A 27,557-nucleotide genomic window follows, 5' to 3' on the forward strand; every position below is an offset into this window, starting at 1 on the left:
TCGCTGCACTGTGCCCCAAGTCTCCCGTCCTCTGTGCCCCCAGTCTGCGCCTCCCACTCTGTGTCCCCAGTCTCCTGACCTCTTGAATGTAGGTCTGCCCACCGTCTTTGTACAGGTCAATTCTATCACGGAGGATGCGGTCTTATTTCCATCACACGGATAACCTTTGGAGTACGTGACAACAACTTTGTCACCTGAAACACACAATTGAAATGACATTATTTCTGGTGCATTATAAAAAGCCTCAGCCTGGCGCGCTGGCTCACGCCTGTTAATTCCAGCACTTTGGGAGGCTGAGGTGGGTGGATCACTTGAGGTCACAAGTTTGAGACCAGCCTGACCAATATGGTAAAACCCCATCTCTACTAAAAATACAAAAATCAGTCGGGCACGGTGGCAGGCACCTGTAATCCCAGCTACTTGAGAGGCTGAGGCAGGAGAATGGCTTGAAGCCGGGAGGCAGAGGTTGCAGTGAACTGAGATCATGCCATTGCACTCCAGCCTGGGCAACAAAAGCAAAACTCCACCTCAAAACGAACAAACAAAGCCTCAATGTTAGAAGTCAAAATCTGGTTTAAAGGCCAGGAAAAAATAAAGTTTTGGCTCTCTACAGGTTTATCCACCTCTTCTTGCATTACCATGATCAGACCTGGCCTATCGCACCACTGCCACAGCCCAAGACCTGGGGTCAAACCCAAACCCTCCTACTCCCGTACTTTGTGACCCTGGGCTGCTGAGCTTCTGAGCTTCAAGGGCCTTACCAACAGAACAGGACACTGTCCAAAGTGGGCAGGTTTCAGGCATGTACAGAAATTGCCTGACAAGCTCATGTGAAGAACGGCACCCTGGGTAACGGCAGCCTTCCCCATTATTCCAACTGTGTAAAATTTCTGTCTCCTATTAGGTGCTTTCCTGACAGGTGCCCTCATGTGAGTCTCCCAATAATAACAGGGCAGGGACTGGAAAAACTGAAAAGGCAGAACAGATCAACTGTGGTTTTCTAGGGTCTTCTGGCTTTATGTCGAGTACTGTCTGCTTTTAAAAGTGACCCATTAAAAAAAAAAAAAGGAAAAAAAAAAAACCTAAGCCCTCAAACCTGCAGGGTCTGAGAAAAAAGTGAGTACATGTTTTAAGCTGCAAGTATCACTGCGCAGCGTGGTCACCAAGTTCCGACTCTCAAGCCACCACCAAGAGGCTGCTCATGGCTGCCCAGGGGGCTGTTCTGGGAACAGTCCAGGCCCAGCCTGGCTGCATGGACAGACCACGATTCCAAGGCATGCATGGCACAGGGTGTCTGGGGGAACACGTGCCTTCCACCCTGACCACACACATACATCCTTCCAGGCAGGGGCATGCGGTGGAGGCAAGATGGGTACAGTGCCCCCTTCCAAGTGTTTTCCACAGGACACAGGCCGAGGTACGGGGGGCTGCAGTATGGTGAGGTGAGAGGTGGGACTCTAGGCTCTCACCCTGCCCCAAATTCAAAGCTGCTCCAGCTGAATTTGTTTTAAATATTGGGCTTCTCTGTAAAATTTTGGAAGAGTTCCAGTTTTAAGGAAAATTTTTAGAACTTCTAGCATATGGGATCAAACAAGTGAAGACTTTAATAGTGTAGATAGCCCATACAGACTGGGCAGGAGGCTCAACCTCCCCACCCGAGGGGCCCAGACTGTGCAATGGATGACACCACCACCAAGAAGTTAGGTGATCTAGTTCCATGTCACCCACTGTGTTCACTATTCTCTTGCTCCTTTTGCCTCAAACTTCTGGTGAGGCCTTAAGTGTTTTAGTTGTTTCAGGTGGCTGAAATTGGGAACGACTAGTCAAATATGCATATACGCTGCAAGATGACTGGGGAAACAGTGGTCCTCCCACTACCCTCCCTCCTTCGCCCTTCTGGGGCAGGGTGGGAGTGGCAGCAATAACTGACCTCCAAAGCAGTAAGAACCTCCCGGGGAGGGCGAGTCTCAGGCTGGAGGTCTGGGTGCCACTTCCTGGATGCCAACTCTCCCTCCACTACCAACCTGCAGAGTCTGCATGTGATTTTTATCAAGGGTGACAGTGGTCTCCCTGGAATTCCCTTTCCCCACCTTAACATCTCAAGCTAATCTGACATAATCCTGTGGTTGAATCAGGACAAGGCAGGAAACCCCACTCCAGCCTAAAAGGCAAATGTTTTCCTTTATTGGTCCCTCCAACACATCCTAATTGCTCTTAAGCCAAGAAACCTCTATTTTCTTCCTTTAAATAATGAAAGAAAACATCTTTCACTCACCAGCAAACTACAAGATGAATTTTCCATTAAAAAGCATCGTTATTATTTTCAAAGTTGTTAAGACATTTTATAAAGATGTACCCCTGAGCGACCTGTATCAATTCCTCATATAACTATCTGGCTTTCCTAAACAAACTCGTGCATCTACATCAACTTAGGCACTTGATCTACAGATATAAGGTGAACGTCAGAGAAACTCTCAGCATTCTTAAGACTTCCTCCTGGATAGACGCACTTGCCCAAGATAGCTGAACCACTCTAAACACACAGACTGGGACCTACAGTCTCACATAATACGAAGCAGAACTTATTTAAATGTTCCAGATATGATTGCCTGTCACTGTCTCACAGGCAGTTTGGCTGTGAGACAGTGACAGGCAATCATATCTGGAGGTTTCCACCAAAGCACCTGCTCACTCTCCCTGCCATCCTCAGAACACCCTCACCTTCCCAGTTCAGACGCCGTTCCTTGAACCCAGGACCAGGACCCACAGGCCTTACCTGTGACCCTCAGCTTCTGTGTGTGAACGAGTCCCAGGACCTGGACGTCACCAGTTGCGCTCCTTCTGCAAACGCTGGCCCTTTCAGAGCAGCCCAGGGGCCCTTTATATATTTTCTGGCACAGATTTATATAGTACCTGGAAAATGACACAAGGGGAAACAGGCGTGCAAGTGAGGTCTCTGCCCTGACACAGGAGAGGCTCTTCACTTTACTTTCAGAGAAAAGTTATGATAGCTAAGGGCTCCATTCTGTCACTGAATGTAGCACTAAAATACTTTCAGTATTCCAATTAAAAAAAAAGGGCAGGCCGGGCACAGTGGCTCACGCCTGTAATCCCAGCAGTTTGGGAGGCCGAGGCGGGTGGATCACGAGGTCAAGAGATCGAGACCATCCTGGTCAACATGGTGAAACCCCGTCTCTACTAAAAATACAAAAAATTAGCTGGGCATGGTGGCGTGTGCCTGTAATCCCAGCTACTCAGGAGGCTGAGGCAGGAGAATTGCCTGAACCCAGGAGGCGGAGGTTGCGGTGAGCCGAGATCGCGCCATTGCACTCCAGCCTGGGTAACGAGAGCAAAACTCCGTCTAAAAAAAGAAAAAGAAAAGAAAAAAAAAAAAAGGGCAAAAGGAAGTCATCACTGAAGAAGGGAGCTGACCAACCAGGCACACCCGGAGTGGAATATCCACACGTCTATGGCCACCCTGGACACAGCCTGGTGCAGCAGAAAGACAGGTTCTGGAGCTGGGAGAGGCAGTGGCTGGAATCCTGGCAAGTTTCCCCTCTTACTTAGAGCTTATTTAAACCCTCCGAGATCACGCCCCTGCTCCTTGGTGATGCCTTGCCAGGAGTGCCTGGCCAAGAGGGCACTCCCCACACAGAGTGGTCAGGACTGTGGGCTGAGACCAGCCAGCAACGCCTAAGGCGCTTCTGCCAAAGACCTGAGAAAACCCACACACCTCCCACAACCTGAGCTACGCACAACCGCAAATCAAACCCAGCTAACTCAGTCGGCCCGGGTTCTTTCAGCTTCAAAGGCTCCATTTCCACTCACCAAAGCTCCAGTCTCAACTCTGAACTCAGAGCCACCCTCTGTGCCAGGAATGACACTGCGGGCTGCTTCCAGGAGCAGAGTCACCGCTCAGCCACCGCCCGCCTCACATGGGGGTAGTATTCCCATCTTTAGAATCCCAAAAAGCCAACCATCATCAGGCAGTCTGAAGCTCGCCTGCTGAGGGTTGGCACTGCAGGTGGATGAGAAGGGACTCACGAGACTCCATCGTGGACCAGGGACCAGGACCCGGTCAGGGAGGACAGCAGCCTCAGGTCATAGGTTTTGTGGTTCTGGATGAATTTGCACTCCATCTTCTTGGGAGGACAGACAACTTTTGTTTTCCACTCAAATGTCACCTCACACCCACGCACTTCGCTGAAGACTTGTGGCCTCCCAATGTCCTCGTCTTCATCACACTTAAATATGATGGTGGACATGCGGTGGCTATTTGCTGGGGAGCAGAGGCAGGAGAACGTCAGACCACGGGCTGCACCAGGGCATGTTTCCGCACGCCTTCCCCACGCTGCCTGAGGAGCACCTGCAGACTCCATCCGCCATCAGGCCACGCCCCACATGCTGCCCTGGCCACATCTCATGGTGATTCATCCATGTGTATCCTGACTCCAAAGAGACCCAGCTCCTTGGCGCACAACCTTTCATTGCACTTTTTAATAACCTCATAGCCCTAGCGCAATTCCTCAGACAGGTCGTCAATATTTGACCAGTAATGATCACAACAAAATAAGATGATACAACAATACCTACAGGCACTTGAAAATGCAAGTGTGATTCAGAGAATAGGGAATAACATTTTGTCAACATCATTCCTCAAAACAAACAAGCCTCAAAGCTAAAGTAATCCTCTGTAAATTTAACCTCTTTGGTTCCTGAATACATCCCATTTTGGTCCCTGGACATTTATGAAAATGAGAAATTTTTCATGCATCTCGCGGTCCGCAGACACAAGTCACAGCAGTGGGCTCCTCTCGTGAAACTTCCTGGCACCGCAGGGGCAAGGGTGCTGAGTGTGGCTCACCAAGAAAGCCCATCCCCGCCTGGGCTGCCACATGGCAGAAAGTCAATAAATGAGGCCCCTGGGTTACTGGAATCCTCACTAGCTTCAGAATCCTGAAGATCCATGGCAGACATTCATCTTGCTGAGGCATAATGTGAACCACCAGGGCTAAAAACAGGTATGAAGACACAAGGTCCTCCAGCTAGGGAGTGGGTCTAGCCAGCCACCCGGCACAGGATTTCAGGGCAGCTCCACTACGGTCTATAGATGATTACCCAGCGACCTCCCAAAGCAATTCAAACGTCTCTCGGTGGGAAACAGCCTGAGTAAGAAAATATCCTACGCAAGAGAATTCCTGCCACTGACTGGAGCATCCAGAAACATCTCAGTGTGAATCAAGCCTTGAGAGTATCGAGGGCCCAGGTCACGTGGGGAGGCAGGGCCATCCTACTCACAGTGTCTGCAGAAGCCCCACTCGTGGTCCCTGTCGTAGTCCGCAGTTGTGCTACACCACAGCTTCGTCCTGCTCTCTATGATACATTCCTCGTAGCTCTTCCCATTAAATATGAAGGGGAAGACACAGGGGACACCTTCATCAGTTTCTAGAAAGAAGAATAACATCTGAATAATCCACATTATCAGTGTGACAGCTGTGCCTAGCCAGGCATAATCGCCTAAGAATGCAGCAGGAGCCCCTAAGGGCGCTGTCCATCCTAAACCACCGACGTGACAACCAGCATTCATCCGCCAAACTCAACAGGCAACTGAGAGAACACAGTGTGATTCACACACCAGGGTACAGAGGAACGGCTCACATTCACAGCCAAGGTTACAGCACTCATAGGACTGCGGAGCTCCACTCCTCAGTTTCTTTGTGCTGCTATGTCTAATTTCTACTTTACTATGAGCTTGAAGTTTAACTCGTTGCAAATATTTACCTGGAGGGCAACTATCACCGTTCACATAACTTAAAATGACAGCTTCATCCTGGTGCCTGTAATCCAGTTTCATTGACGACAGCCGTCCAAAGGATGCACCCTTGGTGCCTGAGAGCAGACAGACTCCTCCGTCCTTACAGCCTCCTTGGTCTGGCCCATCTGCGGTGGTGCACACCCCAATGCTGTAGGTGCGCGAGTCTCGAGTCACCTGGACAAACACCATGCAGGGCTGTAAGCAGTGGCAGCGCCCGGGTCTCGACGTGAGGTGAAAACCACTATTGCAGCCGGCGCAGGAGGTGGGTTCACGTGGAAGAGCAGAGGCTCCTCTGTGTGCATCAGTCATACAATAGCCTTTGCCCTAGATTTCCCCCAGGGGGGCCTCCCGCAACCCCTAGGCCCAACTTGCTTGCTCCCCCTGCTCCCTACTGGGGACCTGGGTCACCCTCGCTGGCTGTGGAAAGGGACCAGCTGTGGGGCCTTAGGCTTACCTCACATCCCTCACCTGTGTAATGAGGCAGGTATACGGGCCAAGCAAGTGAACAGCAGAGCCAGCGCCACACATTGAAGCATGGACCCGACTCTCCTGGCCTGCCCCGCCCCTAGAAGGCTCATGCCTGCTGCATACCTGTCGGGAGGACCTGTGCCCAGGCAAAGGGCTCCATCACAGCAGCCAGCGTGTTGGCACCTGGGCCCAAAACTGCAAGCTCATCACTCACCAGCTACTGTGCCGCGGCAGGTGCTGGGGTTCCGTACCCCAGTCCCAGAACTGGCATGGTAATGTCTAGATCCCTAGGCTTAGGGGGTTAGGGGTCTCCAGGCACCAGCGACCACAACATCACATCAGTAAGACCAAAAGCCCACAGACACAGCACAGGCCAGGGCTCTGGCATGACATGGAGGCACACGCCCGAGTGCCTCTCAATTCCAGGGCACCTCCTACCTCCCTCCACCCATAGCTGCCACAATCAGCAAATAACTGCCTCTATCATCTTCAGTCAAGTTGGAGGAATTAACTCCCCACAGATTTCAGCTGGCCACCCAAGAGCTGGCCTGCCCCCATAAGTACTTTACATTCATGTCCCAGGACTGCCCCGCCTGCTCTCTGTCTGACACAAAGGGTCCTACTACCTGCCTCATGAGGTTACTCGATCCTCAAAAAGCCTGGGTGCAGAAACACCCTGCCCGAGCCACGAGGTACAACACAGGTGTCAGCTGTGCTTAGTTGGCCGCACAATGCAGGAACCTTCCTGAGACCCCGCATGCCCTAAGAGAGCCCCCAGGTGCTGCCCAGCGGCCACACAGCCCTCTCAGCTCACAGGTACCACATTATCCAATCACTCCCGGCAGCCCCACAGCACCTGGCACCTGTACGCCTGCACCAGCAAAGCCCAGGGTGAACGCATTACCTTAACGGTGCTCGCGGAAAGGCTGGACAAGTTGAAGCTGTAGAGGAGCTGCTCATCTGTCAGGGCACAGCCCTCGGTCCTCACTTCATCAGGACAGACGATCGGAGTCTCCCATTCGAACACAAAGTCGCATTCGCTGGTCCTTAACAGCTTAGGCGTTCCCTGTTGCCAGGAAGAGCATGGGTCTTAAAAACCCCATGGGATAGAGACAGCAGCGACACACCGTGCCCCTAAGCAGGCAGTGCATAACCCGCAGCGGCCTCTCAGAGGGAAGGCACACTGGGCAACAGTAGCTGAAAGACCCAATGCTGTCTTCAAGGCACAGACATCACCCCACCCTTACCCCCCACATACCCCAGGAACTCCCTGGCTGAATCCAGGTCTTGTCTTCTACTGAGAGAGAGAAAGCCTCAATGTTCTATGCCACAGGTTCAAAGAAAGAAAGGGGGAGGGCTTAAGTATCATGAGAGAGAAATCTGTGAAACTGAGACTGTGACTTCCAAGGGCTCCAATCCACTATCTCTAGACACAGGGGATATTTATTACCGGGGCAAGATGTCACATGGCCAGATGTTTCATAGACCAAATATTCTTGAATCACTTTATTTATTCCCTCCCTCATTCAACAGCAACAAAAAAAGATGAGGCAGCGTTCAGGAATTCCATTTGTAATTACTGTTAAGCATCTTTTCTCCTATGATTCAGGGGTAAAAGTACTTCCATTGAAGATGAAAACTGCTGGGGAGGAAAAATCTTCTAAAAATCTTTCTGGAACACTGGAAAACACATTCAGCATGAGATGCCTCATTTCTAAAATCAAGTAAACACTAATCACTCTCAACGTGCAGCTGCTGAGAATTATCTAAAATCACATTAGCTAATTTGATTTGTCAAGTTGGCAGCAGTGTGAAAGCAAGGCACAGTTCCACACTCTTTAGCTGGTGGTGTGAGATAACAGCATCACTCATGATCAGGCAGGTCTTAGGAGTGAAGACCATCCCTTAAAGAATGAAGAATTTAAAGCAGCAGCCCTCGTCAAGGCAAAGTCCATGTTGCCCTACGCTGCATGTATCTACAGAGGCACACACAGATACGCCCATATAAATAGGCAGATATGCTTATAAATAGATGAAATGGGTGGACTGAATACAGCTCCACGTTTCCTTGCTAACTAGGACTGTCAATACACTCTAAGATTCATGAACAGGGATATATCCAAGGGCTTTGAGGTTCTCTGGGCCCTGTGGAGTATCCCCAAACAGCAGGACTGTTTTCTCTTCCCTCTCAAATACTTTCTCTCCCACTGGTCAGATGGCTGCCAGGTCACTTTCTGTCACTGTCAACACACACATGTCTAACAGTCCCTTTACAAACCTGCTCCAGGCTCAAACATCAGAGAGACATCTTTATCAGAATTTTAAGACACCCAACAGATTCTAATCCATCACCCGAATTCCTAGGGGTCAGATGAGCCTTGGAATCCATCACCTTTATTAGGATTTTAAGAGGCAGTTCTAGATATATGATTTCTATTATGCAATACACACAGGCATGCACACACCCACCCCCCAGATCCTGTGATCAAGCATATTAATATTTCTGCAGCTAGATGTATCAATATCCACATTAGGTGGGACAAATCCACACCGTCAATAACCTCAGTCCACTCATGTCAAAGGAGTCCCAAGTTTTCAGAACTTTGAGACGACAGAAGCACAGGTGAGAGGCTGTGGTGCTATGGCCCTGGAGCAAACAGCTGTTCCCCTGTGCAGTGGCTGGGACCCAGATCTGCCCCTACAGAGCCACTCAGAGTCCCTGTGGAATGGGGGCCATAATCTACCACTTTATCTCACAGAGTAGGGGTCAAAAGGAAAGGTACTCAAAAACGCTTTCTAACAATACAGAACTCATTATAATGGAAGCTGCTTTTTTTTAATGCATATAAAATGGAAGTCAGTATCTTCTTATAAGTAAAAGGTTCTACTTTGTTGTAGCTATTCTGATTCCAGAGGTCTTTCGTTGCTTGCTAACTTCTGGGCTTTGTCTTGAATGATTACAGCTGCTCAAATGTCTTTCTGACTTCCCAGTAAGAATAAAATCAGTAATTGTTAAAGTAAAAACAGAAGTCATGACACTTTCATGCATCAGCAGTCAAAGCTGAATGTCATTTCTTTACTCGCGTTCTATGTTTTTAAATTACAGCAAGCCTCTATATGTTATTAGCTCTGGGGGGAGCTCACTCAGCCCTCAATTAGTGGTTTAAATTATTCAGACACACTACTAGTGTACCATCTTAACCAAGGCAGCCATTTTGAATAAGAGTATCCCTGGACCTGATGTGTACTTTGGGCTGTCTAACCTTGGCTCTATAATCTGTAGTTGAGCATCCAGATCATCACAGGCCCACACTTACCATGCTCACACCTCTCTTACAGTGAAATGCGATGAGCGAGGTGTAGTTGAAATGCTTGTCCGCTAGGCAAGGAGTACTGCTTTCAAAATTCAAGTAAATCTCATTCGCTACCGGATTGAGTATCGGCGGTCCTGCGACCCGGCCGATGTCCTAAACAAAGAGCAAAGGCAGACAGTATTTCAGGAAACAAACCGTTCCCAAGGTTAGTGGGATTAACAACTGATACAGAACTGGAAAACCCAGACTTTATAGGTTCTGAGAATGAGCAGCATCTAAAGAAACTGGGTTTATACCAACTCCAATAAGAAGGCCTGACAGATGACACGTAAGTTTCTTATGTTGGTGGTTATCATTTTGATCCTAAGGTTAGTTTTAAGGTTGGTTCTGTTTCTGTGTATCTTCAAGTTTCGAAGATCCTAAGCAATAGGAATCTCTCTCTCACATTAGGGATGCTACACAGTCCTCCCACCACCTGACGGGGGAAGGCCAGAACCTCGATGCTGACCTGCCACCCTCACTACCCGGTGCTGCTCTGGGACTGTCCACCGACGTGGCCCAGCAGTACCCATTGTCCTTGGAAGAGGGGATAGGTGGTGTTCACTGTTCATTTTTGTTGCTTATTACAGCACCTGGCACACAGTGGCTGCCCAATAGATATTTTTGAGTGAATAAACAAATAAATGAAAGACCAGTCTGAGTATTATGAGAAAAAAACTTTTGTTTTTAATTTTTTAGAAGTAAATAAAAGTGAATGGCCAGGAATGGTGTATGTGATGAAGTGTGTGTGTGTGTGTGTGTGTGTGTGTGTGTGTGTGTGTAAGCAGCTTCCCCACGATTTGGTTCTCAGCTACAATACTCTTCATTCGTCACTGTGAGGCTCATTCAGACCACGCAGCACCACACCTTCTCCAGTTAAAGAACTTCCTACACTTTTTAACATCTAACAACGGATGGTCAAGCAGATCAGACCTCTCCCGTCAGAAAGGATGCTACCAAAGAGCTTCCTGGGGAGACTCGGCTTGTCCAGGCCTCCATCTCACGCAGAGCTGCAGCTATGCTAACTCACGCTGTGGCCGAACTTACCCACTCCCGACATCTCCCCATACCACTGCCACATATAATGTCCATTTTTTCAAGGACATCTAGATATTTTACAAGAGGACCCATCTTTAAAGCATAATAGATAATACAGATAGAAATATAGATGACTTGTGAGATGCATTTCAAGTACTAAAACCTATCAAGGATTTGACAAAATATGAATATAACTCATTGAAACAATTTTTAAAGATCCAAACCTCTATGAAAACATGCTAGCAAGCTGGGCACTGTGGCTCACACCTGTAATCCCAGCACTTTGGGAGGATCACTTGAGGCCAGGAGCCTGAGACCAGCCTGGCTGGGCAACATAGCAAGACTCACGTCTCTACAAAACAATTTTTTAATGCATAAAACCAAAGCTTTCAAGGCAAAATATTTAGCTATTAGCAAATGTACTCTTGCCCTTAATTATAACTCCTGGCCAAAGAAAGTTTTTGCATTTCACAAGTGTTTGAACTACAGAAGACAAGCATTTCACACAAAGAAATCGGGGCAGGCCCATGTGCTTTTCTGTCACTTTACCTAAAAACTTCTTGATTCGGGTCAACTCTGAGGTTCACGACAGGTAGAGTCCCTACACAAGTCACCTGCTCAAAGACTTTCTAACAGTTCAATGTGCGAACCTCTAATCTTCCCATAGTGGACCCAGAACACACGCAATCCCACTTACTTTCTCCGTTTTGTTATGCTTGAGCAACTCTCCACTGAAGGCAAGAAACAGTGCAAAGGTTATTGCCAGAAGTCTTGCAAATATTATCGCCAGCCTTGGATTCGTCATACTTACTATGGGGGGACCATCAACAGGAACTTTGCACACAGCGGCTCCGGCAGGACAAGGCACTCCGTGCATGGGATTTAGTGGCTGACAAATATTGATGTAGAAATCAGGGTTGGTATCAGAGGCATCATCCTCACTCTCATCGTAAGCCTCGTAACCACCCGTGCGATGAATGAGAGGAGACAAGTCAATAACAGAGCTTCCATTCCTCACAGAACATTCCGTCTGTTAAGTAGGAAAAACTGCTTTAAGTCTACAAAACAATTTCCTAATCACGACATCTTCCATACGTTAAGAATTTAAAAGCTGAATAACAATAACAAAAAAGCAGAAAGGTGTCAAAATGCTTCATTACATAGCACTGGGCACTTCCAGTCAACTTTATTACTGGGGCCATCAGGAGTGGACAAGATCAGCTGGGCATCTACTAGTGGGCAAGTGAACCTGATGCAGGGGGCCCGGGTGCAGCTGGGCACTGGACATGCACTTTTCCCGTGCCCATCTCCAAACTTACTGCTTGCTCGCAGGCCAGTGGCGTGTGCCAGGAGAAGAAGAGTGTGCACGTCTGCTTGTCCAGGGAGATGAGCATGGGCCTGTCGGTTGGCCCGGCCTCAGGCCTGCACACGAAACTGATCACGCTCTTATAACTCAGGCCGGATTTGGAGGGACAAGGGGACCCGTCCTTGTACACCAGCTGCAGGACCTGGTCCACGTAGCTCAACTTCTTGCTGGCCTTGCCCACGCTGATCCTGGTCTGTCCAAAGCAGGCCCCTGCACCACGAGGGAGACGCAGAGAAAACACAATCACAGACTCAGTGGCCAATTTTCCGATTAAAACGTTCTGCAAATCAGGACCATCAATTTCACAGCTAACACTTGTAATTTCAAGTGTCCAATCAGGCTTTAACCATTGTTTTACATTGACGGTTTGTTCCATCACATACCCATGTGTCCCCGACATGGGCTGACTGCTACAGGAGACAAAAGCATCTCAGCTTCCCGGCTCTGCGCATGTGTTTTGCCGTTGACACACAAACAGGCCAAGGACAACTCCAGGGGGCGGGAGAGTCAGGTAACACATGAGAGACCGCAGCACTCACCCACACCAGGAGGACAGTTTTCATTCTCCCCACAGACGCTCATGTAGACTAGCCCCCTCTCGCTGTAAGCAGCTGTGAATCCTGCCCTGCCACTTAAGGAGCTCAGATCAAACAGGTGTCCTGTAGGGTGGAAGAAGATGGCCACACAGTGACTCCAGGGAGCTCAGACTTGGGAGGCTCATCACCAGCGACCTCACGCACAGATCATGTGAGCATAGGGACTTCTGACTTCTCACCACAACCCACTGCCCCATTTGCCGACACTGTCCTAAATCCTCCAACAGCCAGGCTGTATCATGAGGCTGTCAGTCCTTAGATCCAAGAGATGTCCCATCTCTCCCCCAGAAGATTGTGGCTCGCAGCACCCTCTGCTGGGCCATACCACAGCAGCCACTAAGATTCCCATGGGTGTGGGAAGAGCCTGCCAGCATGCACTTCTCACTGCCGATGACTGCGCCTGCATCTTTCTAGGTGCCCAGGACAAGGGCAGGTGAGAGACTCCTGGCCATCCACCACGCTGACGCTGAGAGGCAGGCAGGGGATTAGCTCTGACCTGCCCTGGAAAGCCTAGAGCCGCTGGGGCTGACACTGTCAGTAACCCCAGCCAGGAGCACCTCTCACACAGGGAGATGGGTTCTCCGTGGTATGTGAGGGAGAAGGTGTCCGAGGGAGCATTGTCTCCTCCACTGAAGGACGGCCAGGAGAACACACAGTGGCCCATCCAGAGAAAAGCCAAACACATCCACACACCATGACCCCTCTGCCCCGGGTGCCTGCTGCCCACAGCTTCTCCTTGGATCTCTCCCCTGATGAGCTGGGCTTGGTGAGGGCACTATCTCTCGCCTGTGCCTGGGTTGGTGACCAGCACCGTCTCTCACCTGCACTGGGGTTGGCAACTGGCACCATCTCTCACCTGTGTTTGGGTTGGTGACCTGGCAGTCATCATGCACGTTGCTCTTCACAGGACAGGCTATGGCCGTGGGCCAGGCAAAGGTATACTCACAATCCTCCACAGCACTGATGAACATGGGCCTGGAGTTCTACAACAAAGCACAGGCAGGTCCTGAAGGGATCACGCAAAAATTTGATGTCTATCATGATTTCAACTTACAAGTGGAAGTGTCTCTGAAAAACTCCACAAGCGTGTGAAATTTCTGTCTCCACAGGCTTGTGGGATGAGGGGCAGATCAGGAAAAGCAAAGGGTCAGAATGTGTCCTGAGCTGCGACTACGGGCTTCCCATGCAGGCAGGTGAGACACACACAGGCAGCAATCCACAGAGGGGACCACGAAGGTCCCTTGGGCTGAGGAACAGGACAGGAGCTGGGGATGGGGGTGCAAAGGATGCTGAAAAAGCTGCCAGGAGACACAAATGTGTAAATCACTGATAAGATTCTAAAACCCAAATGAAGTAAAATCCATTATCGCAGTCAAAACAAAAAGAACCACCTAGAGAAGTAGCCAATTCTACACGTCCTCCCACTGGCCAAAGCTTACTCTGTCCATCTCAAAACGCTTCATGTCCACCACAGAGTTGGTATGATGTATTCAGCAGCACCTTCCTTCCCAGGTGAACCCCATGACTCCTGCTGTGCACGCGGATAAGCCACGCTGCAGTCTAGTTCCCGGGCCCTGGACACAGGGCCCCCACACATCCCTCACCCTTCCCTCCCAGCCTCCTGGGCCCTGGGAACTGGGACATCCGCACACCACCCTCATCCTTCCCTCCCAGCCGCCTGGGCCCTGGGAACAGAGACCCTCACATACCACCCTCATCCTTCCCTCCCAGCCTCCTGGGCCCTGGGAACTGGAACATCCGCACACCACCCTCACCCTTCCCTCCCAGCCGCCTGGGCCCTGGGAACAGAGACCCTCACATACCACCCTCATCCTTCTCTCCCAGCTTCCTGGGCCCTGGGAACTGGGACATCCGCACACCACCTTCATCCTTCCCTCCCTGCCTCCTGGGCCCTGGGAACTGGGACACCCACACACCACCCTCGTTCTTCCCTCCTAGCCGCCTGGGCCCCGGGAATGCAGAACCTCACACACCATCCTCATCCTTCCCTCCTAGCCTCCTGGGTCTTGGGCATGGGGGCCCCACACACCTCCTCACCTTTCCTCCCAGCCTCCCAGGCCGTGCCCAGAGCCCCCACACGGCCCCCATCACCTCTGCCCCCAACATGTGGGGCAGCCCTTTGGTCCTCAGCCATGAGACTCCCTGCTCAGAGAGGAGAATGCTCACGGGCCCAGCAGCTAGTGAGTCTGGGCTAAGCCTCTGCACAATATCCCAGGAGAAAACTTCACTGCCACTCCAGGCAAGAGGGCAGGCCTGAAGCTCCTGGAACCCCCAACCCAAGCTCCCCTACCACTGCTGCCCACCGCTGGAGTGTATGGGAAGAGCCATCCTGACACGCAGCGAGCTGGTCCTGCCCAAGTTAATGCCCAACTCAGCCACCGAGCTCGTCAGGTATGCTAGCACCGGGGCTCACCACAGTCTTACACACAGAGACACCAGCAGTCAATACCTACTTACATGCATGCCAAACCAGCAAGGGAAGAAGTGATCCCAGGCACTCATCCCCACAGTCTGTGTACCTCCCACGTGTCAGAAATGACACCTAGCACTTCCTGCCTCTTCTCTCAAAAACCCAGGACAGGCAAGACAGGTATATCTCGTGTATGAACGGGTGAGCAGTGCGGTCTATCTGAGAAATTAACCAAGTTACATGGCTGGGAAGTGGCAGCACTATCTGTGACCTGGGCCCAGCCAACCTTCTTGTGCTTTTCAAGCTGCTGTCATGAAGAAAAGGGCATTTTGTCAAACAACAATCTCCTCCACAGCCTTTAAGGGGTCAGAGTCAAACTCCGAAGAGAACCAATTCTGAGAGGGAAACTCCCAGGACAAGCATCTAAGGAGGCAGAGAGCACGGGGGTTCCCCAGATTGCAGGCCATGGCGACAGTGCTCCCCCAACCACTGGTAAGGGCGCATCATCCCAGGCTCCAGAACTTGCGTTCCAAGGCAGATGAGCCCAATTGCACACAGGCCCAATTCCCAAAGCTGCAGCAGCCAAAGGCCAGGAGCCAGTCCCTTACCACTTGGGCCTCACTGCAGGTGAGTCGGATGGTGGTTGACTTTTTCCGAATCCCGTCTGGACATAAGTCGCCATCGACGTATTTCAGGACAATTATGCCATCTCTCCACTGAGGTCCGTCCCTTACCCTGCCGAGGTTCACGGGCTTGGAGCTGCTCAGCAGACACGCAGCTGCTTCTGGAGGGCACGGCTCTGCAGCACCATACACAAGGAAGAGTTGCCTTGAGTGACTCCCCAGGCTAGAACACAACTTCATCAGGCAAGAAATGTCACACATGCTACAGAACTTCATACGCTTTCTAAAAATCGCTCCAAAATATCTGCTATTTCTTTCACGTTAAGTCAGATGACAATGACATCATGTTAGTTCTCACTCACTTGTGTGCTGTGTTGTCACAGATGGACTGGGGCAGGCGGGTGTGAGGTGTGGAGGTACAGCCAGGCCACGACAGCTGAAATTCTTTCTGAACCCCATGTAGGATGAAGCCCAGATTCCCAAATTAAGCCAGAGGAACATTTTAAATGGCCTACCTCCACGCACCTTCATTGTTCAAGATATTACCGAGAACTCTGCCCATTTCTCAGTCCCTGAAATGGCTGTGCCATGTGCCCTGGGTGAAGAACCAGTCCCAAGCCACAGGGGTGGAGCGGTTGTGTCAAAGTCTGCACAGCACAACACAGCAAGGAGAAGTGGACCCACAGCCTCAAACCAGCAGAAGATGGAACCACCTTCTGCAGTTAAAATAACCACACCCTCTTTGAGGTGAGCTACACAAGATATAAATGGGGCTGTATGAAACCCCAGGAACATGGGATGAGTTTCATCTTCAGGATTCCAGCGGGCCATGAGTGGTACCAAGATACCTGGAGATGCCCTTGGTTTCACATGTGCAGCTGACATCCAGTCTCAGCCAAGCACTGCAGGCTTAAGTGAGGGGTCCCTCATCACCAAAGGATGGACCATACAACTCTCACCAGGTGCAGACCCTCCACGTCACACCTCCCATCTCCTACCTGCTAAGAAGGTTATTATTTCCACCTATTATACCTCTAGCTCCTCGTGTTATTATTATACCTCCTTACCACAGTTATTATTTCTATATATTATACCTCCAGCTCCTCATGTTCACAAAAGGTTATCATGTTCCCAGCAGTCCTCAGCACTGATTTATTCTGGGCAATATTAGGAATCAATAGGTAAGACCCTTAAATCATTCTTCCTCCTGCTGCTTCTTGGCCAAACCACTTCCATGCTGCAGAGAGTAAAGTGCCTCCACAGAATTCCCGTTCTACTTGATCTTCCTCAATAAACTCATGACAAGTCACCACCCCACGAGGAGGCCACTCTCACCAGTCGGCCTGTGATACACTCACTACAACCACCACCCCACGAGGAGGGCCTCTCTCACCAGTGCCGGCCTGCGGGGACAGAGACTTGCAGACATTGATGAGGTAGTGCTCTGAGGCCCCCGTCTCGGTGATGGCTTCCCAGTTGTCACTATACCTTGACAGGGATGAGAGGTCGAAGAAGTTGCCAGCCCCATCTCTGAAAAGAAAACACTGCAGTTAGTTAGGCTCAGCTGTATTCTAATTAAACACTGCGCACTCTATCCAGAAATGTTCAAGTATTCAGACATAGTCTAACAGTCTAACCCTGACAGAACTTTAGACTCGACTTCTCTCTCAGTCCTCTCCGTCTCTCTCTCTCTCTCTCTCTCTCTCTCTCTCTCTCTCTCTCTCACACACACACACACAAACACACACAATCAGAATCAGCAACAACATAACCTTCAGTTCAGAAAACTATTAAACTCAGGCCGGGCGCAGTGGCTCAAGCCTGTAATCCCAGCACTTTGGGAGGCCGAGGCAGGTGGATCACAAGGTCGAGAGATCGAGACCATCCTGGTCAACATGGTGAAACCCCATCTCTACTAAAAATACAAAAAATTAGCTTGGCATGGTGGCGCGTGCCTGTAATCCCAGCTACTCAGGAGGCTGAGGCAGGAGAATTGCCTGAACCCAGGAGGCGGAGGTTGCGGTGAGCCGAGATCGCGCCATTGCACTCCAGCCTGGGTAACAAGAGAGAAACTCCGTCTCAAAAAAAAAAAAAAAAAAAAAAAAAAAAGAAAACTATTAGACTCACTTTAAAAAAATTTTTAATTTTAACAGAAAAACCCAAGTCTGCAAAGTAAGTGCTGTCTGTGCTCAGGCCACCGAGAAGTGGAACTCGCTGGTGACAAAGGTGGACAGCCAAGATACTCTGAGCACACACAGCAAGGGCCACGCCCAGGGGGGGCCAGACAGGCCACCTGCTGTTTAAACCCAAGGCTGCCGGCAGTTACTGAAATCAAAATGGGCTTGACCTTTCTGCGCAGGCTAAAGGTTCCCTAATCACAGAAATCCCAAATACAGACAATAACTGGGAACCAACCGCATGCCTGGCGCAGTAGTAACAGTGAGTGAGACACATACTTTGCCACCATGGAGCAGGGATGGGAGCACCTACAGATAACCACCTCGGCAGCAGCTCCTAGCGCTTCAGAGGGGAATGATCATCCATTCATTCAAAACCTATGTGCTAAGCTGAGGGTACTGTACCAAACAAAACAGATAAAGATCACCAATCTTACAAAGTTTACAGAAATTACCCATGGAAGAAAATGACCATGAGTGAGACAGATTGTTAAAAATACATAGTATATTTGATGGAAGTAAGAGCTGAAGAAAAAAAGGCAGATGAGTGGGATATGAAATTTGGCGGGTAGAGGAAAGGAGCTGTTGAAATTTTAGACAGAGGAGCCAGAGAACGCGTGACCAAGAAGGGGACCTGAGGCTGGCACGGCCTGACAAAGGCAGAAGCCCCTTGTGGCTGGAACAGAGTGAAAGTGAGGCTAGAGGTAACATGGGGGTTATGTCCGTCAGAGTAAGAACTTCAGCCTGTGGGTCCAAATGAGATGGGTGCTCACTGTGTTGAAGGTTTCAGCAACAGCGACATGGTGGGACTTATATCTCAAGAGGATCGCTCTAATTACTGTGTGGGACTAACCAAACGTGTGACAAGGGGCATGGCAGGGGGACCTTGGAGTGGTGACTGCAGCACTGCAGGCACGAGAGGAGGAGAGCCCAAACCAGGGGCAGGCAGCAGGAAGGGAAGGCTGCCTAAAGGTGATGGGGCAGGAACAGAACTCAGTGTGTATCACCACCGGCTCCAAAAGCATTCAATAGAAGAAATAAAAATCGGACTAACGAAGCGAGGGCACAGGAGTGAGGAAACCAGAACAGCAGCAGTGAAAGACATCTTTCATCTTTTAAAACGGAGTCAACAGACACCAACAGAAGCTGACAAATAGAGGTTTAGAGTTATAGAAGGTTCCAAAAAGAACAAGAAGAAATAGTAAAAGTGGAGACAAGCCAGGGGTAGGGGAGGAAGAGGTGAGGTGGGTAATTTCATTTCATATATTAACATTTTCGGACTCTCAATTAATTACAGTAGACAAGTATTAACTTTTATTATAAGAATTACAAAATTCTCCTCTGACTTAATTCAACTTTTAAAAACTTAGCAAAAAATAACTTTAGGAAGCCTGGGCACAGTGGCCCATGCCAGTAATCCCAGCACTTTGGGAGGCCAAGGTGGGTGGATCACCTGAGGTCAACAGTTCAAGACCAGTACGGCCAACAGGATGAAACCCCATCTCTAACAAAAATACAAAAATTAGCCAGGCATGGTGGTGCCTGTAATCCCAGGTGCTAGGGATGCTGAGGCAGGAGAACTGCTTGAACAAGGGAGGTGGAGGTTGCAGTGAACCAAGATCATGCAACTGTACTCCATCCTGGGTGACAGAGTAAAACCCCGTCTCAAAAAAAAAAAAAAAATACATACATACATACGTGTGTGTGTGTGTGTGTGTGTGTGTGTGTGTGTGTGTGTGTGTCTTTGGGGAAAAAAGCTTTATGTGCAAAGAAAATCAAAATTTTATTCCTTGTATATAAATATCAGAAAACGGAAGTTAGCCTCAAATGGCAGAAAGAGAATGCTAAGTGAACCAGGGATACCAACAGAGAACAATTCACATCCAGTAGAAATGAGAAACGAATTTCAAATGAAAATATTGACAAAATGTTAACTGGAAAATTAAGGGTACTAAAATTATGATTTAACTTCAGTGATGATTTCACCTATGTACATAACAGATGACACAACAGGACAAAGGCTGGAAGGAAACAGAATCAACTGCACTTTCCCCCAGGAAAGTCAGTGGTGACCAAGTGGCTCGTACTGGGTGTCTCACACAGCGGAATTGCTAGGGCATCCCTCCAAAAAACAGAACCACAGACCCACAAAACCAAAATCTCCACAGATGGGACCCGAGGTGTCCAGAGGTCGATCTGGCAAAGCTGTGAGAGCAGCTCTGAGGACGATCATAGGCAACGAAGACCTCCCTTCATCACAGGGGTCACCACATCACTCCTGGCCCACTTCGCCCACTGACATGTGGCTCGTGCAAGCGTGCCAGGCAGCCACTCCCTGCCTTGGCTCCAATCCCTTCCCCGTGCACAGTCACCACAGCAGCTCAAGGTGATGACGGAGCTGAGAGTTAACCTAGCCCAACTCCTCATTTTAATAGTAGCAAACCTAGTCCTAGGTAAAACAACTGACTAATCTAATCCCCTGTCTCCCAGACCACTAATGATTAAAGCAAAATCATACCAAGTTAGTCTGTCCAAAAGAGACAACATATCCGTCGACTTACTTGAATGAACACTCAGTCACATCGAAGGGTGGGCAGGCATACTGCGTTCGCCACTCAAACAAGTAGGAACAATCTGAAGTCTCCTTTAGAAATACTGGCTAAAAAAAGTTAAGATGCACATATATAAAAGTGAGAATGTGAAACTTTAGTTTATGCTTTGAGTTTTAAGAATGAAAACAGTAAAGAATGGCTATGTTCATAAAAATCAATACTAACTGATGAAAGTTTCAACATATTTTCTGTAAACTGTATATTTTAAACTCAGTCGACCAGAAGATTTTATGAGATCTGAGGACACATTCTTTCTAGTATGATCCCAGCAGCCTGACGGTGGGAGAAGACCCCGCTGAGGGCCGTCGGAGCTCACTCACCTGCTGGGTGCTGCGGTCGCAGTAGAAGAAGATGGTTGTAGAGCGCTGATAAACCTTATGGCAAGTGTCCCCCCCCGTGAAGTTCATTTTTAACAAGCCATTCTCATAAGTTAGCTTTTGAGTCAGGAGACCTGTAAAGGAGGAGGATGTTAAATAAGGTTTGGTTCAGTTCCCTAGGCTGGCAAACCTAGCCTAAGACATGTGACGCCACACATCCTGAAGAGTGCCAGACAAAGTTTCTCTGGCCTCTGGGCACCATACCATGCACTCCCTGTCACATTACACTTGGGAATAAACTCGGGCTTCCTCCTGTCCGAGGCTGCTGCAGCGTCACAGACTGACCCGTGTGTGATGACATGGGGCATCCCTTAGCCTCATCACCTAAGAGAATGTCACTTTCTACACTGTGCCTGAGGGCTGTCCATGTACTACTCACCACCAGCTACTTCAACTTCATTTTTACAAGCTCCTAAATATATTTAAATCTTGCTCAACTGCTGAAACAGCATGAATGACCAACAGCCTGCCCTACAATTTTATAGCCAAACCTCATACTAAATGCATTCCCTCTGACTCAATTCTATCAAGTACTACCTCAGAATATCCATCACTGGCTACTTCGCTGTGTCCCGATGTTGTAATAAAGAGAAATATGATCTTACGAGTCAGTAACCGGCATGGCTAAGAAAATAGACACGCTCTACCAACATCCTTCAGTATGTACTCTGATTAAGAAAATCAAGCAAAACCCAAAATACCATTGATATGTTTCTTTTTTTTACAGTAGAATACCCACGTTTCTGACTCGAGAAAAAAATTCATCTTTAGCAAAATATTTTAACATTTTAATTCCATTCTTTTGCAACAAAAGGAAAAGGATAAACGATGGTACCTGCCACTTTGTGAAATCCCAGAGGGTCCCGCTTTTCCTGGCACGAGGAGACTACCTTGGTCTTGTCACTTGTGAGGCAGACGTCTGAGGACAGCTTCCCACAGACCCGGAAGTAGTAGGTGTACTCGCCGGCAGGCACGATGGTGTCATTGAGGCCCAGGGGCTTCAGGTCATACAAGTTGCCATGCCTTGGGTCCTTCACCTCACAGTTGTCTCCTTCAAGAACATGGAAGAAGTGAGGGGCAACTGCAACCACACACGCATTCAAGTTTTCAAGCAAAACGCTTTACAATGTTTGATTAGGTAAATACCAACTATAAACGGGCATTAAAAGCCATTTCCACCTGATTTTGTTTATATATAACACAACTCGCCTGACAAACAGCTTTCTAGAAAAGTCTCGGTCCCGGAATAAAGACTTGCTTCATCAAACACCACAAAACCAAACCCCACATTAGTGTCTTCAAGTGTCAGATGCCAAAATCCCATCAATCCAGGCACATAAAGAAAATGTCACCGGTAAAATGAGCAATGTACCTGGGTAAAAAAAGCTCAAAGACAAGAAGCTATCCACCCCCGACCGTGTTTTTCATGACCCCAGCTGAGGCCGCTATCACATGGTCTCACATCTAAGGCATCGTTCAGAATGTCTGCTACTCTATACATTTACAATGACTTGTGCGAGACAGGCCCAGTCCTACCTTCCACCCTGACAATGGGACAGGCTTCCACGGTTCTCCAGATAAACACGTACTCACAGCCATCCTGAAGCTGAAACGCTGGTGAGCCCTGCAATACAAACCAGCAGCCTGATTTGTTTCCTGTTTATTTTAAAAATTAATCAAACGATAGCCATTATTAGTACCCAATCTTTGACCTCCATGTGCAAAATACATAGCATTTATTAAACATTTAAGACCTGAGTGTCAAACCTTAGCAATGGCTGAAACTCCATGAAAACACAGGCAAGTTTTACACAGGATAGAAGACTCTGAGAAGAAAGGGAAATGGGAAATGGAGGGCCCCAGGGACAAGATCTCATTGCTGGTCTGAACACACACCGATATCTGAGCACACTCAAATGTGATCCTGGTGGAGTAGCGCTGGCTCCCACATCTGTCACCGTTGACATACACGATGCTCAAAGATCCATTTGCTGCAGCTTGGGGGCTCATCTGCACCATACCCAGGTTCCAGCTATTGTCTTCCGACACTAAGCAAGACCCCAGTGCGCTGCCTAGAAGAACAGAATAAGTAGCTTGGGCATACGAAAGGAGATGACCTTGAGTCAAATGCTCGAACAGTATGAACAGACGCTGATCAAGAGACCAAACAGAACTCACCATGGCATTCAGGTAAGTAAGAGAGAGGACTGCAGACGCTCAAATAGAAAGTCCTCTTTCTCCCATCAACAGAGGTGTCAACAGCCGTCCAAGGCTTCCTCACTGTGCTTAAGCCACTCAGGTCATACTCATATCCAGCCGGGTCTGAAAGACAACGAAAAACCACACTGGAGAACTCTGCCTCCTTGTGAGCTTTCAAGAACTGCCTTTCACCCTAAGTGAACACTGTGGGGGCATGAACCTGGCATTGCTAACTGTTAGGAATAAGGAAATCCACAGGAGGCAAGAGAGGCTTTGCCTATAGAAACACACCCACTCTGTCCCTCAAAACGGCCCTTCACAGCCAGGCATGGTGGCATGCACCCACAGTCCCAGCTACTCCAGAGGCTGAGGCAGGAGGATCACTTAGGACCAGGAGTTCAAGGCCAGCCTGATAACATAGTGAGACCCTAAAGACTCTTTTAAAAAAAAAAAAAAAAAAATTAAACCTTCACTGCCCTTGACAAGGAAGTACCACTGCTGCAGAGGTGGCAGGGCCAACCCCAGAGGTCAAGGGCTCCTGCATGCCCTGTCTGCTTCCAGGGCACAGCTTAGGGAGTTTTAATATCTTTTTCTTTATTCATCCTCAAATAAGATGCTCTGACAGTGTATGTGAAATTTGTTTCCTCTGCGTGTTCTTCTCTGTTCTTAAGATGCATCTGATCCAAAAAGATGTTTAAAACCATTAACCAGACAGTCAGATTTCTCTCTTCAAGAAAAGCATTACAACTCTAAGCATTATTCAAAGAAAATATGTAACAGAAATGTCATGCTGCTTGCAAAACCAAGCACACACACCATGCACACAAAAATATACACGCACACAGAAACACACCTCCATATCCACTCATACACACACACATGCTGACTCTTGACCGGCCTCAGTTCTTAGGCCACACGGCCTTACCCGTCACTTGGCAGTCTACTGGAGAAGGGACACAGGCCAATCTAGTTTCAAACTCAAAGTAAGTGTTTCGGATCCCTTGCCCAGAGTCGATGTCTTGATGTAGGAATTCGGGGTTCCCTGGGTAAACATCATCATTGCAAACAAAGCGGATGATAAAAGCCTCAGCGGTACCTGGAGAGCAAGAAAGCGCAGATTTAAGAAACAGAACAGTATTCATGACGCAGCCCACAAACAAAGTGCAGCAACAGGACAAGGCCACCACTGGCAACAAGCTTCACAGCCATTCGTGAGAACAATGAGCCTGGGGCACCAAGTCTGTCACAGGGGACTCGACATGAACACAGAGTGGCCACACTCACTACAGCAGTGGCCTGTGTTACGACAGGTTTATACCATGAGCCTAACATCCTGGCATCCCTACTCTTCCAGAAAATATTTAAATCCCACGTGAGTTTATCAATCCATGCATTAGAAGATAACGTCACTCTCATTTGTTGGTTTACTCAACAAATACTAAGTTCCTACCACATATAGGAATGAATGAAGCAGAAGAAAACCCCTGCCCGCAGCTGTGCTGGTAGCAGAGCAAGCAGCAAGTACAAAGACTCAGGAGGGGAAGGTGAGGGAGAGTGGGCTTCGTTCATATCAGAAACAGAGGCCGGCGGACTGAGCAGGAAGAGTAGGGGTAATTGTCTCAGACAGCCCCCATGGGTGCCCCACGGCCATGCTGTGGATGCTGCCTTCTACTCTAGGTGTAGTGCACAGCCACCAAGGGCTCTGAGCTGGGAAGTGACATGATGTGACATTTCAGAAACATCACTCTGACTGCTGTGTTGAATACAGGCTACAGTTGGCCCCCTTATCTGCAGGGGGATATGTTCTGAGACCCACAGTGGATGCCTGAAATTGAGAACCCTCTATACACTATGCTGCTTCCTGTACACACAAACCAAGAATGAAGTTTAATTTGTAAGTTAGGCACAGCAAGAGATTAACAATAAAACAGAACAATAGTAACAAAAAACTGTAATAAAAGTTACGTGAATGTGGTCTCTCATTCTTTCTCTCAAAATACCTTATTTTCAGACCATGTAAGACCACAAAAAGTGAACCCGTGGACAATGGGACTCCTAAAATCTGTGAGGTCAAATGCAGCAAGGTGGACAGCACAGCCCTTAGTGGCAGGAGTCTCCACATCCTACGCTCAGAAAGGGGCACGGCCAGCCACAAAACCACCAGGGCCCTTTTTAGCTACAAAAACAACACAGCTCTGAGCTCACCTTTGTCAGAGACAGGCCCTTTGTAGGTCAGAGTGAGGAAGCCCTCTGTGGACAGCTGAAGGCTTTTCTCAACTCCAACTGGCCTTACTGGCCGCAGATTCCTTAGCTCGTCAGTCTGAGTTTCTGCCTCACAGCCAGAAGCAGGTTTTCCCAGGACGGTCCCACAGAGAGGCACTGTGCCACAGACATTAAGCTGCAGGTCAGACAGTAAGAGCCAAACGAGTTTGAACTGTGTATCTCACCACCGACAAGAACCCTAGCAACACCAAATCCCACTGAGTCAAACGTTTGTTATTTGTTAGTCAACTTACCAACTTCCCACTTTCCAGCACATTAGTACAGTTAGTACATAAGTCCAAAGAGCAGTATCTATAAACTGCCTCTAAGGTTTGGTACATATACATCATTTTACTTACATAGCCCTGTATCTATAAATGCGCAAGATCTACTGCATTTAATAATGTACCATACGTAAGGGAGGGAAGACACAAGAGTCATGTGTTATAACATTTTCAATTATGAGAAAATACAAATCATTGAAATCATGTTAATTACAAGTAAATACAAAGCAGCATCCTATATGTCTTTAAAATTTTGGTATCATCCCATTAAAATAATTACAATTGCAAGAATGAAGTCATTTATGCTCTCTAGTGTGAAGACACAGTAAGGAGAGACCGAGGGACGGTGAGTACAGGCTTCAGGACTACATACAGAAAGTGTTTCCTTAAAGAGAACTTATTATTTGAAGGATAACAATCTTCATGTCTGAACTGTGCCAGAATGGTGGTAAATGGTTTTACTTCACTCTTCCCTTAAATCTGGATTTTCCTATCTCCTTCTGAGTCAAAAGCTGTCACCAGTGCCCTGGGAAATTCTGTCTCCTGAATCACCTGGTGCAAGTGACTCTCTCCTTGTTTCAAAGCAAACTGGAAATTCATCATATTGCTCTTACCAAAAAAGTCTTCCCAATGCTGGAGACCACATATCCTAGTGAACTGTTTAGTGGGTTAAGATTAAACACAAATCCACTGTTGGGATCCCTTATAGAGCAAGCCTACAGGAAACAAAATGAGGAGAAAGGCACATTCAGACCAATTCCACAGGAACATGACAGACATCCAGCACCTCCAGACACCTGCATGTCTGCACCTGAGAAGCTGTTGTTCCTCCGCTTACTTTCAAAATCCCAATCAAAAACAAAGCCCTTCGCATACTAAGCAGCCTCTTGAAATATACCACCCTGAAATATACCAAGTATGAGTCCAGACTCAGAAATTACATTCGCCTGAAAGCTGTTAAGGCTACTGCATCTCCCTGACTAAGAAGACTAGAAAACATAAGCCCATAAATTAATTTCTTAAAGAAAATAAACATCTTAAGATATCTCATGTTCTGTTTTCTGTCTTAATTATTCACTTAAGGTAGTCATGGGAAGTATGATCGGGTGACTGTCAAACAATATCCTCTCCTCTCCTTGGTAAATTTAACTTTGCTCTGGGCTTTCATCTGTCCAATGAATGCAGGGACGGGGACAGTGGCCACAGCCCCAGAAACACTGTCCATGAATAACGGTGTCTGGCATCCTGCCCTCACCGAGCACTTAAAAAGCCAGGACCCTGTGCTAGGGCTGATGGTTTGGAAAAGCCCTGGTCTCTGCCGCGAGAGTCTACAGTGTAGCTTAGAATAGGAAGCAGGGAGGCAAACAGGTCCCACCGTAAAGAAATAAACACAGTGCTGTGAAAACAACTCACTACCCTGGAGAGGTCAGAGGGAACATCCCTGAGCAGCTTACTGCTATGGCCTGCAGGGTGCATTCAACAAGGGGAGAGCACAGACCTGGGCAGAGGGCAGGAGGAGCCGGAGGACACAGCAGGCACTGAGTGCCTCAAGTGGCACGTTAACACCTGTGGGCTCTGCCCTACGCACAGGGCCATGGTGAGACACACAGGCCTCACCCTACAGACAGGATCAATGTAACACCTGTGGGATCTGCCCTACGTACAGGGCCATGGTGAGACACACAGGCCTCACCCTACAGACAGGATCAATGTAACACCTGTGGGCTCTGCGCTATGTACAGGGCCACGGTGAGACACACAGGCCTCACCCTACAGACAGGATCAATGTTAACACCTGTGGGCTCTGCCCTACGCACAGGGCCATGGTGAGACACACAGGCCTCACCCTACAGACAGGATCAATGTAACACCTGTGGGATCTGCCCTATGTACAGGGCCATGGTGAGACACACAGGCCTCACCCTACAGACAGGATCAATGTTAACACCTGTGGGC

The 27,557-nt window shown here is 48.6% G+C and overlaps 1 protein-coding gene across 1 annotated transcript in view; it reads right to left on the bottom strand.

Annotated features, from left to right (window-relative positions):
* IGF2R (insulin like growth factor 2 receptor) overlaps positions 1-27,557 on the bottom strand; it is a 125,069-nt gene that overhangs the window by 17,313 nt on the left and 80,199 nt on the right. Inside the window, exons 21-42 of the mRNA XM_039467281.2 lie at positions 26,216-26,317; positions 25,261-25,453; positions 23,981-24,151; positions 23,035-23,178; positions 22,753-22,928; positions 22,393-22,480; positions 21,692-21,907; positions 20,800-20,930; positions 20,429-20,526; positions 17,084-17,220; positions 15,676-15,866; positions 13,493-13,619; positions 12,580-12,699; positions 11,994-12,250; positions 11,486-11,704; positions 9,601-9,750; positions 7,188-7,349; positions 5,782-5,989; positions 5,299-5,445; positions 4,045-4,279; positions 2,777-2,913; positions 80-194 (exon numbers count right to left, since the gene is read on the bottom strand). Of these exons, the coding sequence (XP_039323215.1) occupies positions 80-194; positions 2,777-2,913; positions 4,045-4,279; positions 5,299-5,445; positions 5,782-5,989; positions 7,188-7,349; positions 9,601-9,750; positions 11,486-11,704; positions 11,994-12,250; positions 12,580-12,699; positions 13,493-13,619; positions 15,676-15,866; positions 17,084-17,220; positions 20,429-20,526; positions 20,800-20,930; positions 21,692-21,907; positions 22,393-22,480; positions 22,753-22,928; positions 23,035-23,178; positions 23,981-24,151; positions 25,261-25,453; positions 26,216-26,317 (3,524 nt within the window). The remainder of the gene's footprint in view (positions 1-79; positions 195-2,776; positions 2,914-4,044; positions 4,280-5,298; positions 5,446-5,781; positions 5,990-7,187; positions 7,350-9,600; positions 9,751-11,485; positions 11,705-11,993; positions 12,251-12,579; positions 12,700-13,492; positions 13,620-15,675; positions 15,867-17,083; positions 17,221-20,428; positions 20,527-20,799; positions 20,931-21,691; positions 21,908-22,392; positions 22,481-22,752; positions 22,929-23,034; positions 23,179-23,980; positions 24,152-25,260; positions 25,454-26,215; positions 26,318-27,557) is intronic.

The sequence above is a fragment of the Saimiri boliviensis genome, chromosome 4 (genome assembly GCF_048565385.1).
Source record: "Saimiri boliviensis isolate mSaiBol1 chromosome 4, mSaiBol1.pri, whole genome shotgun sequence".
In the NCBI taxonomy this organism is placed as follows: domain Eukaryota; kingdom Metazoa; phylum Chordata; class Mammalia; order Primates; family Cebidae; genus Saimiri; species Saimiri boliviensis.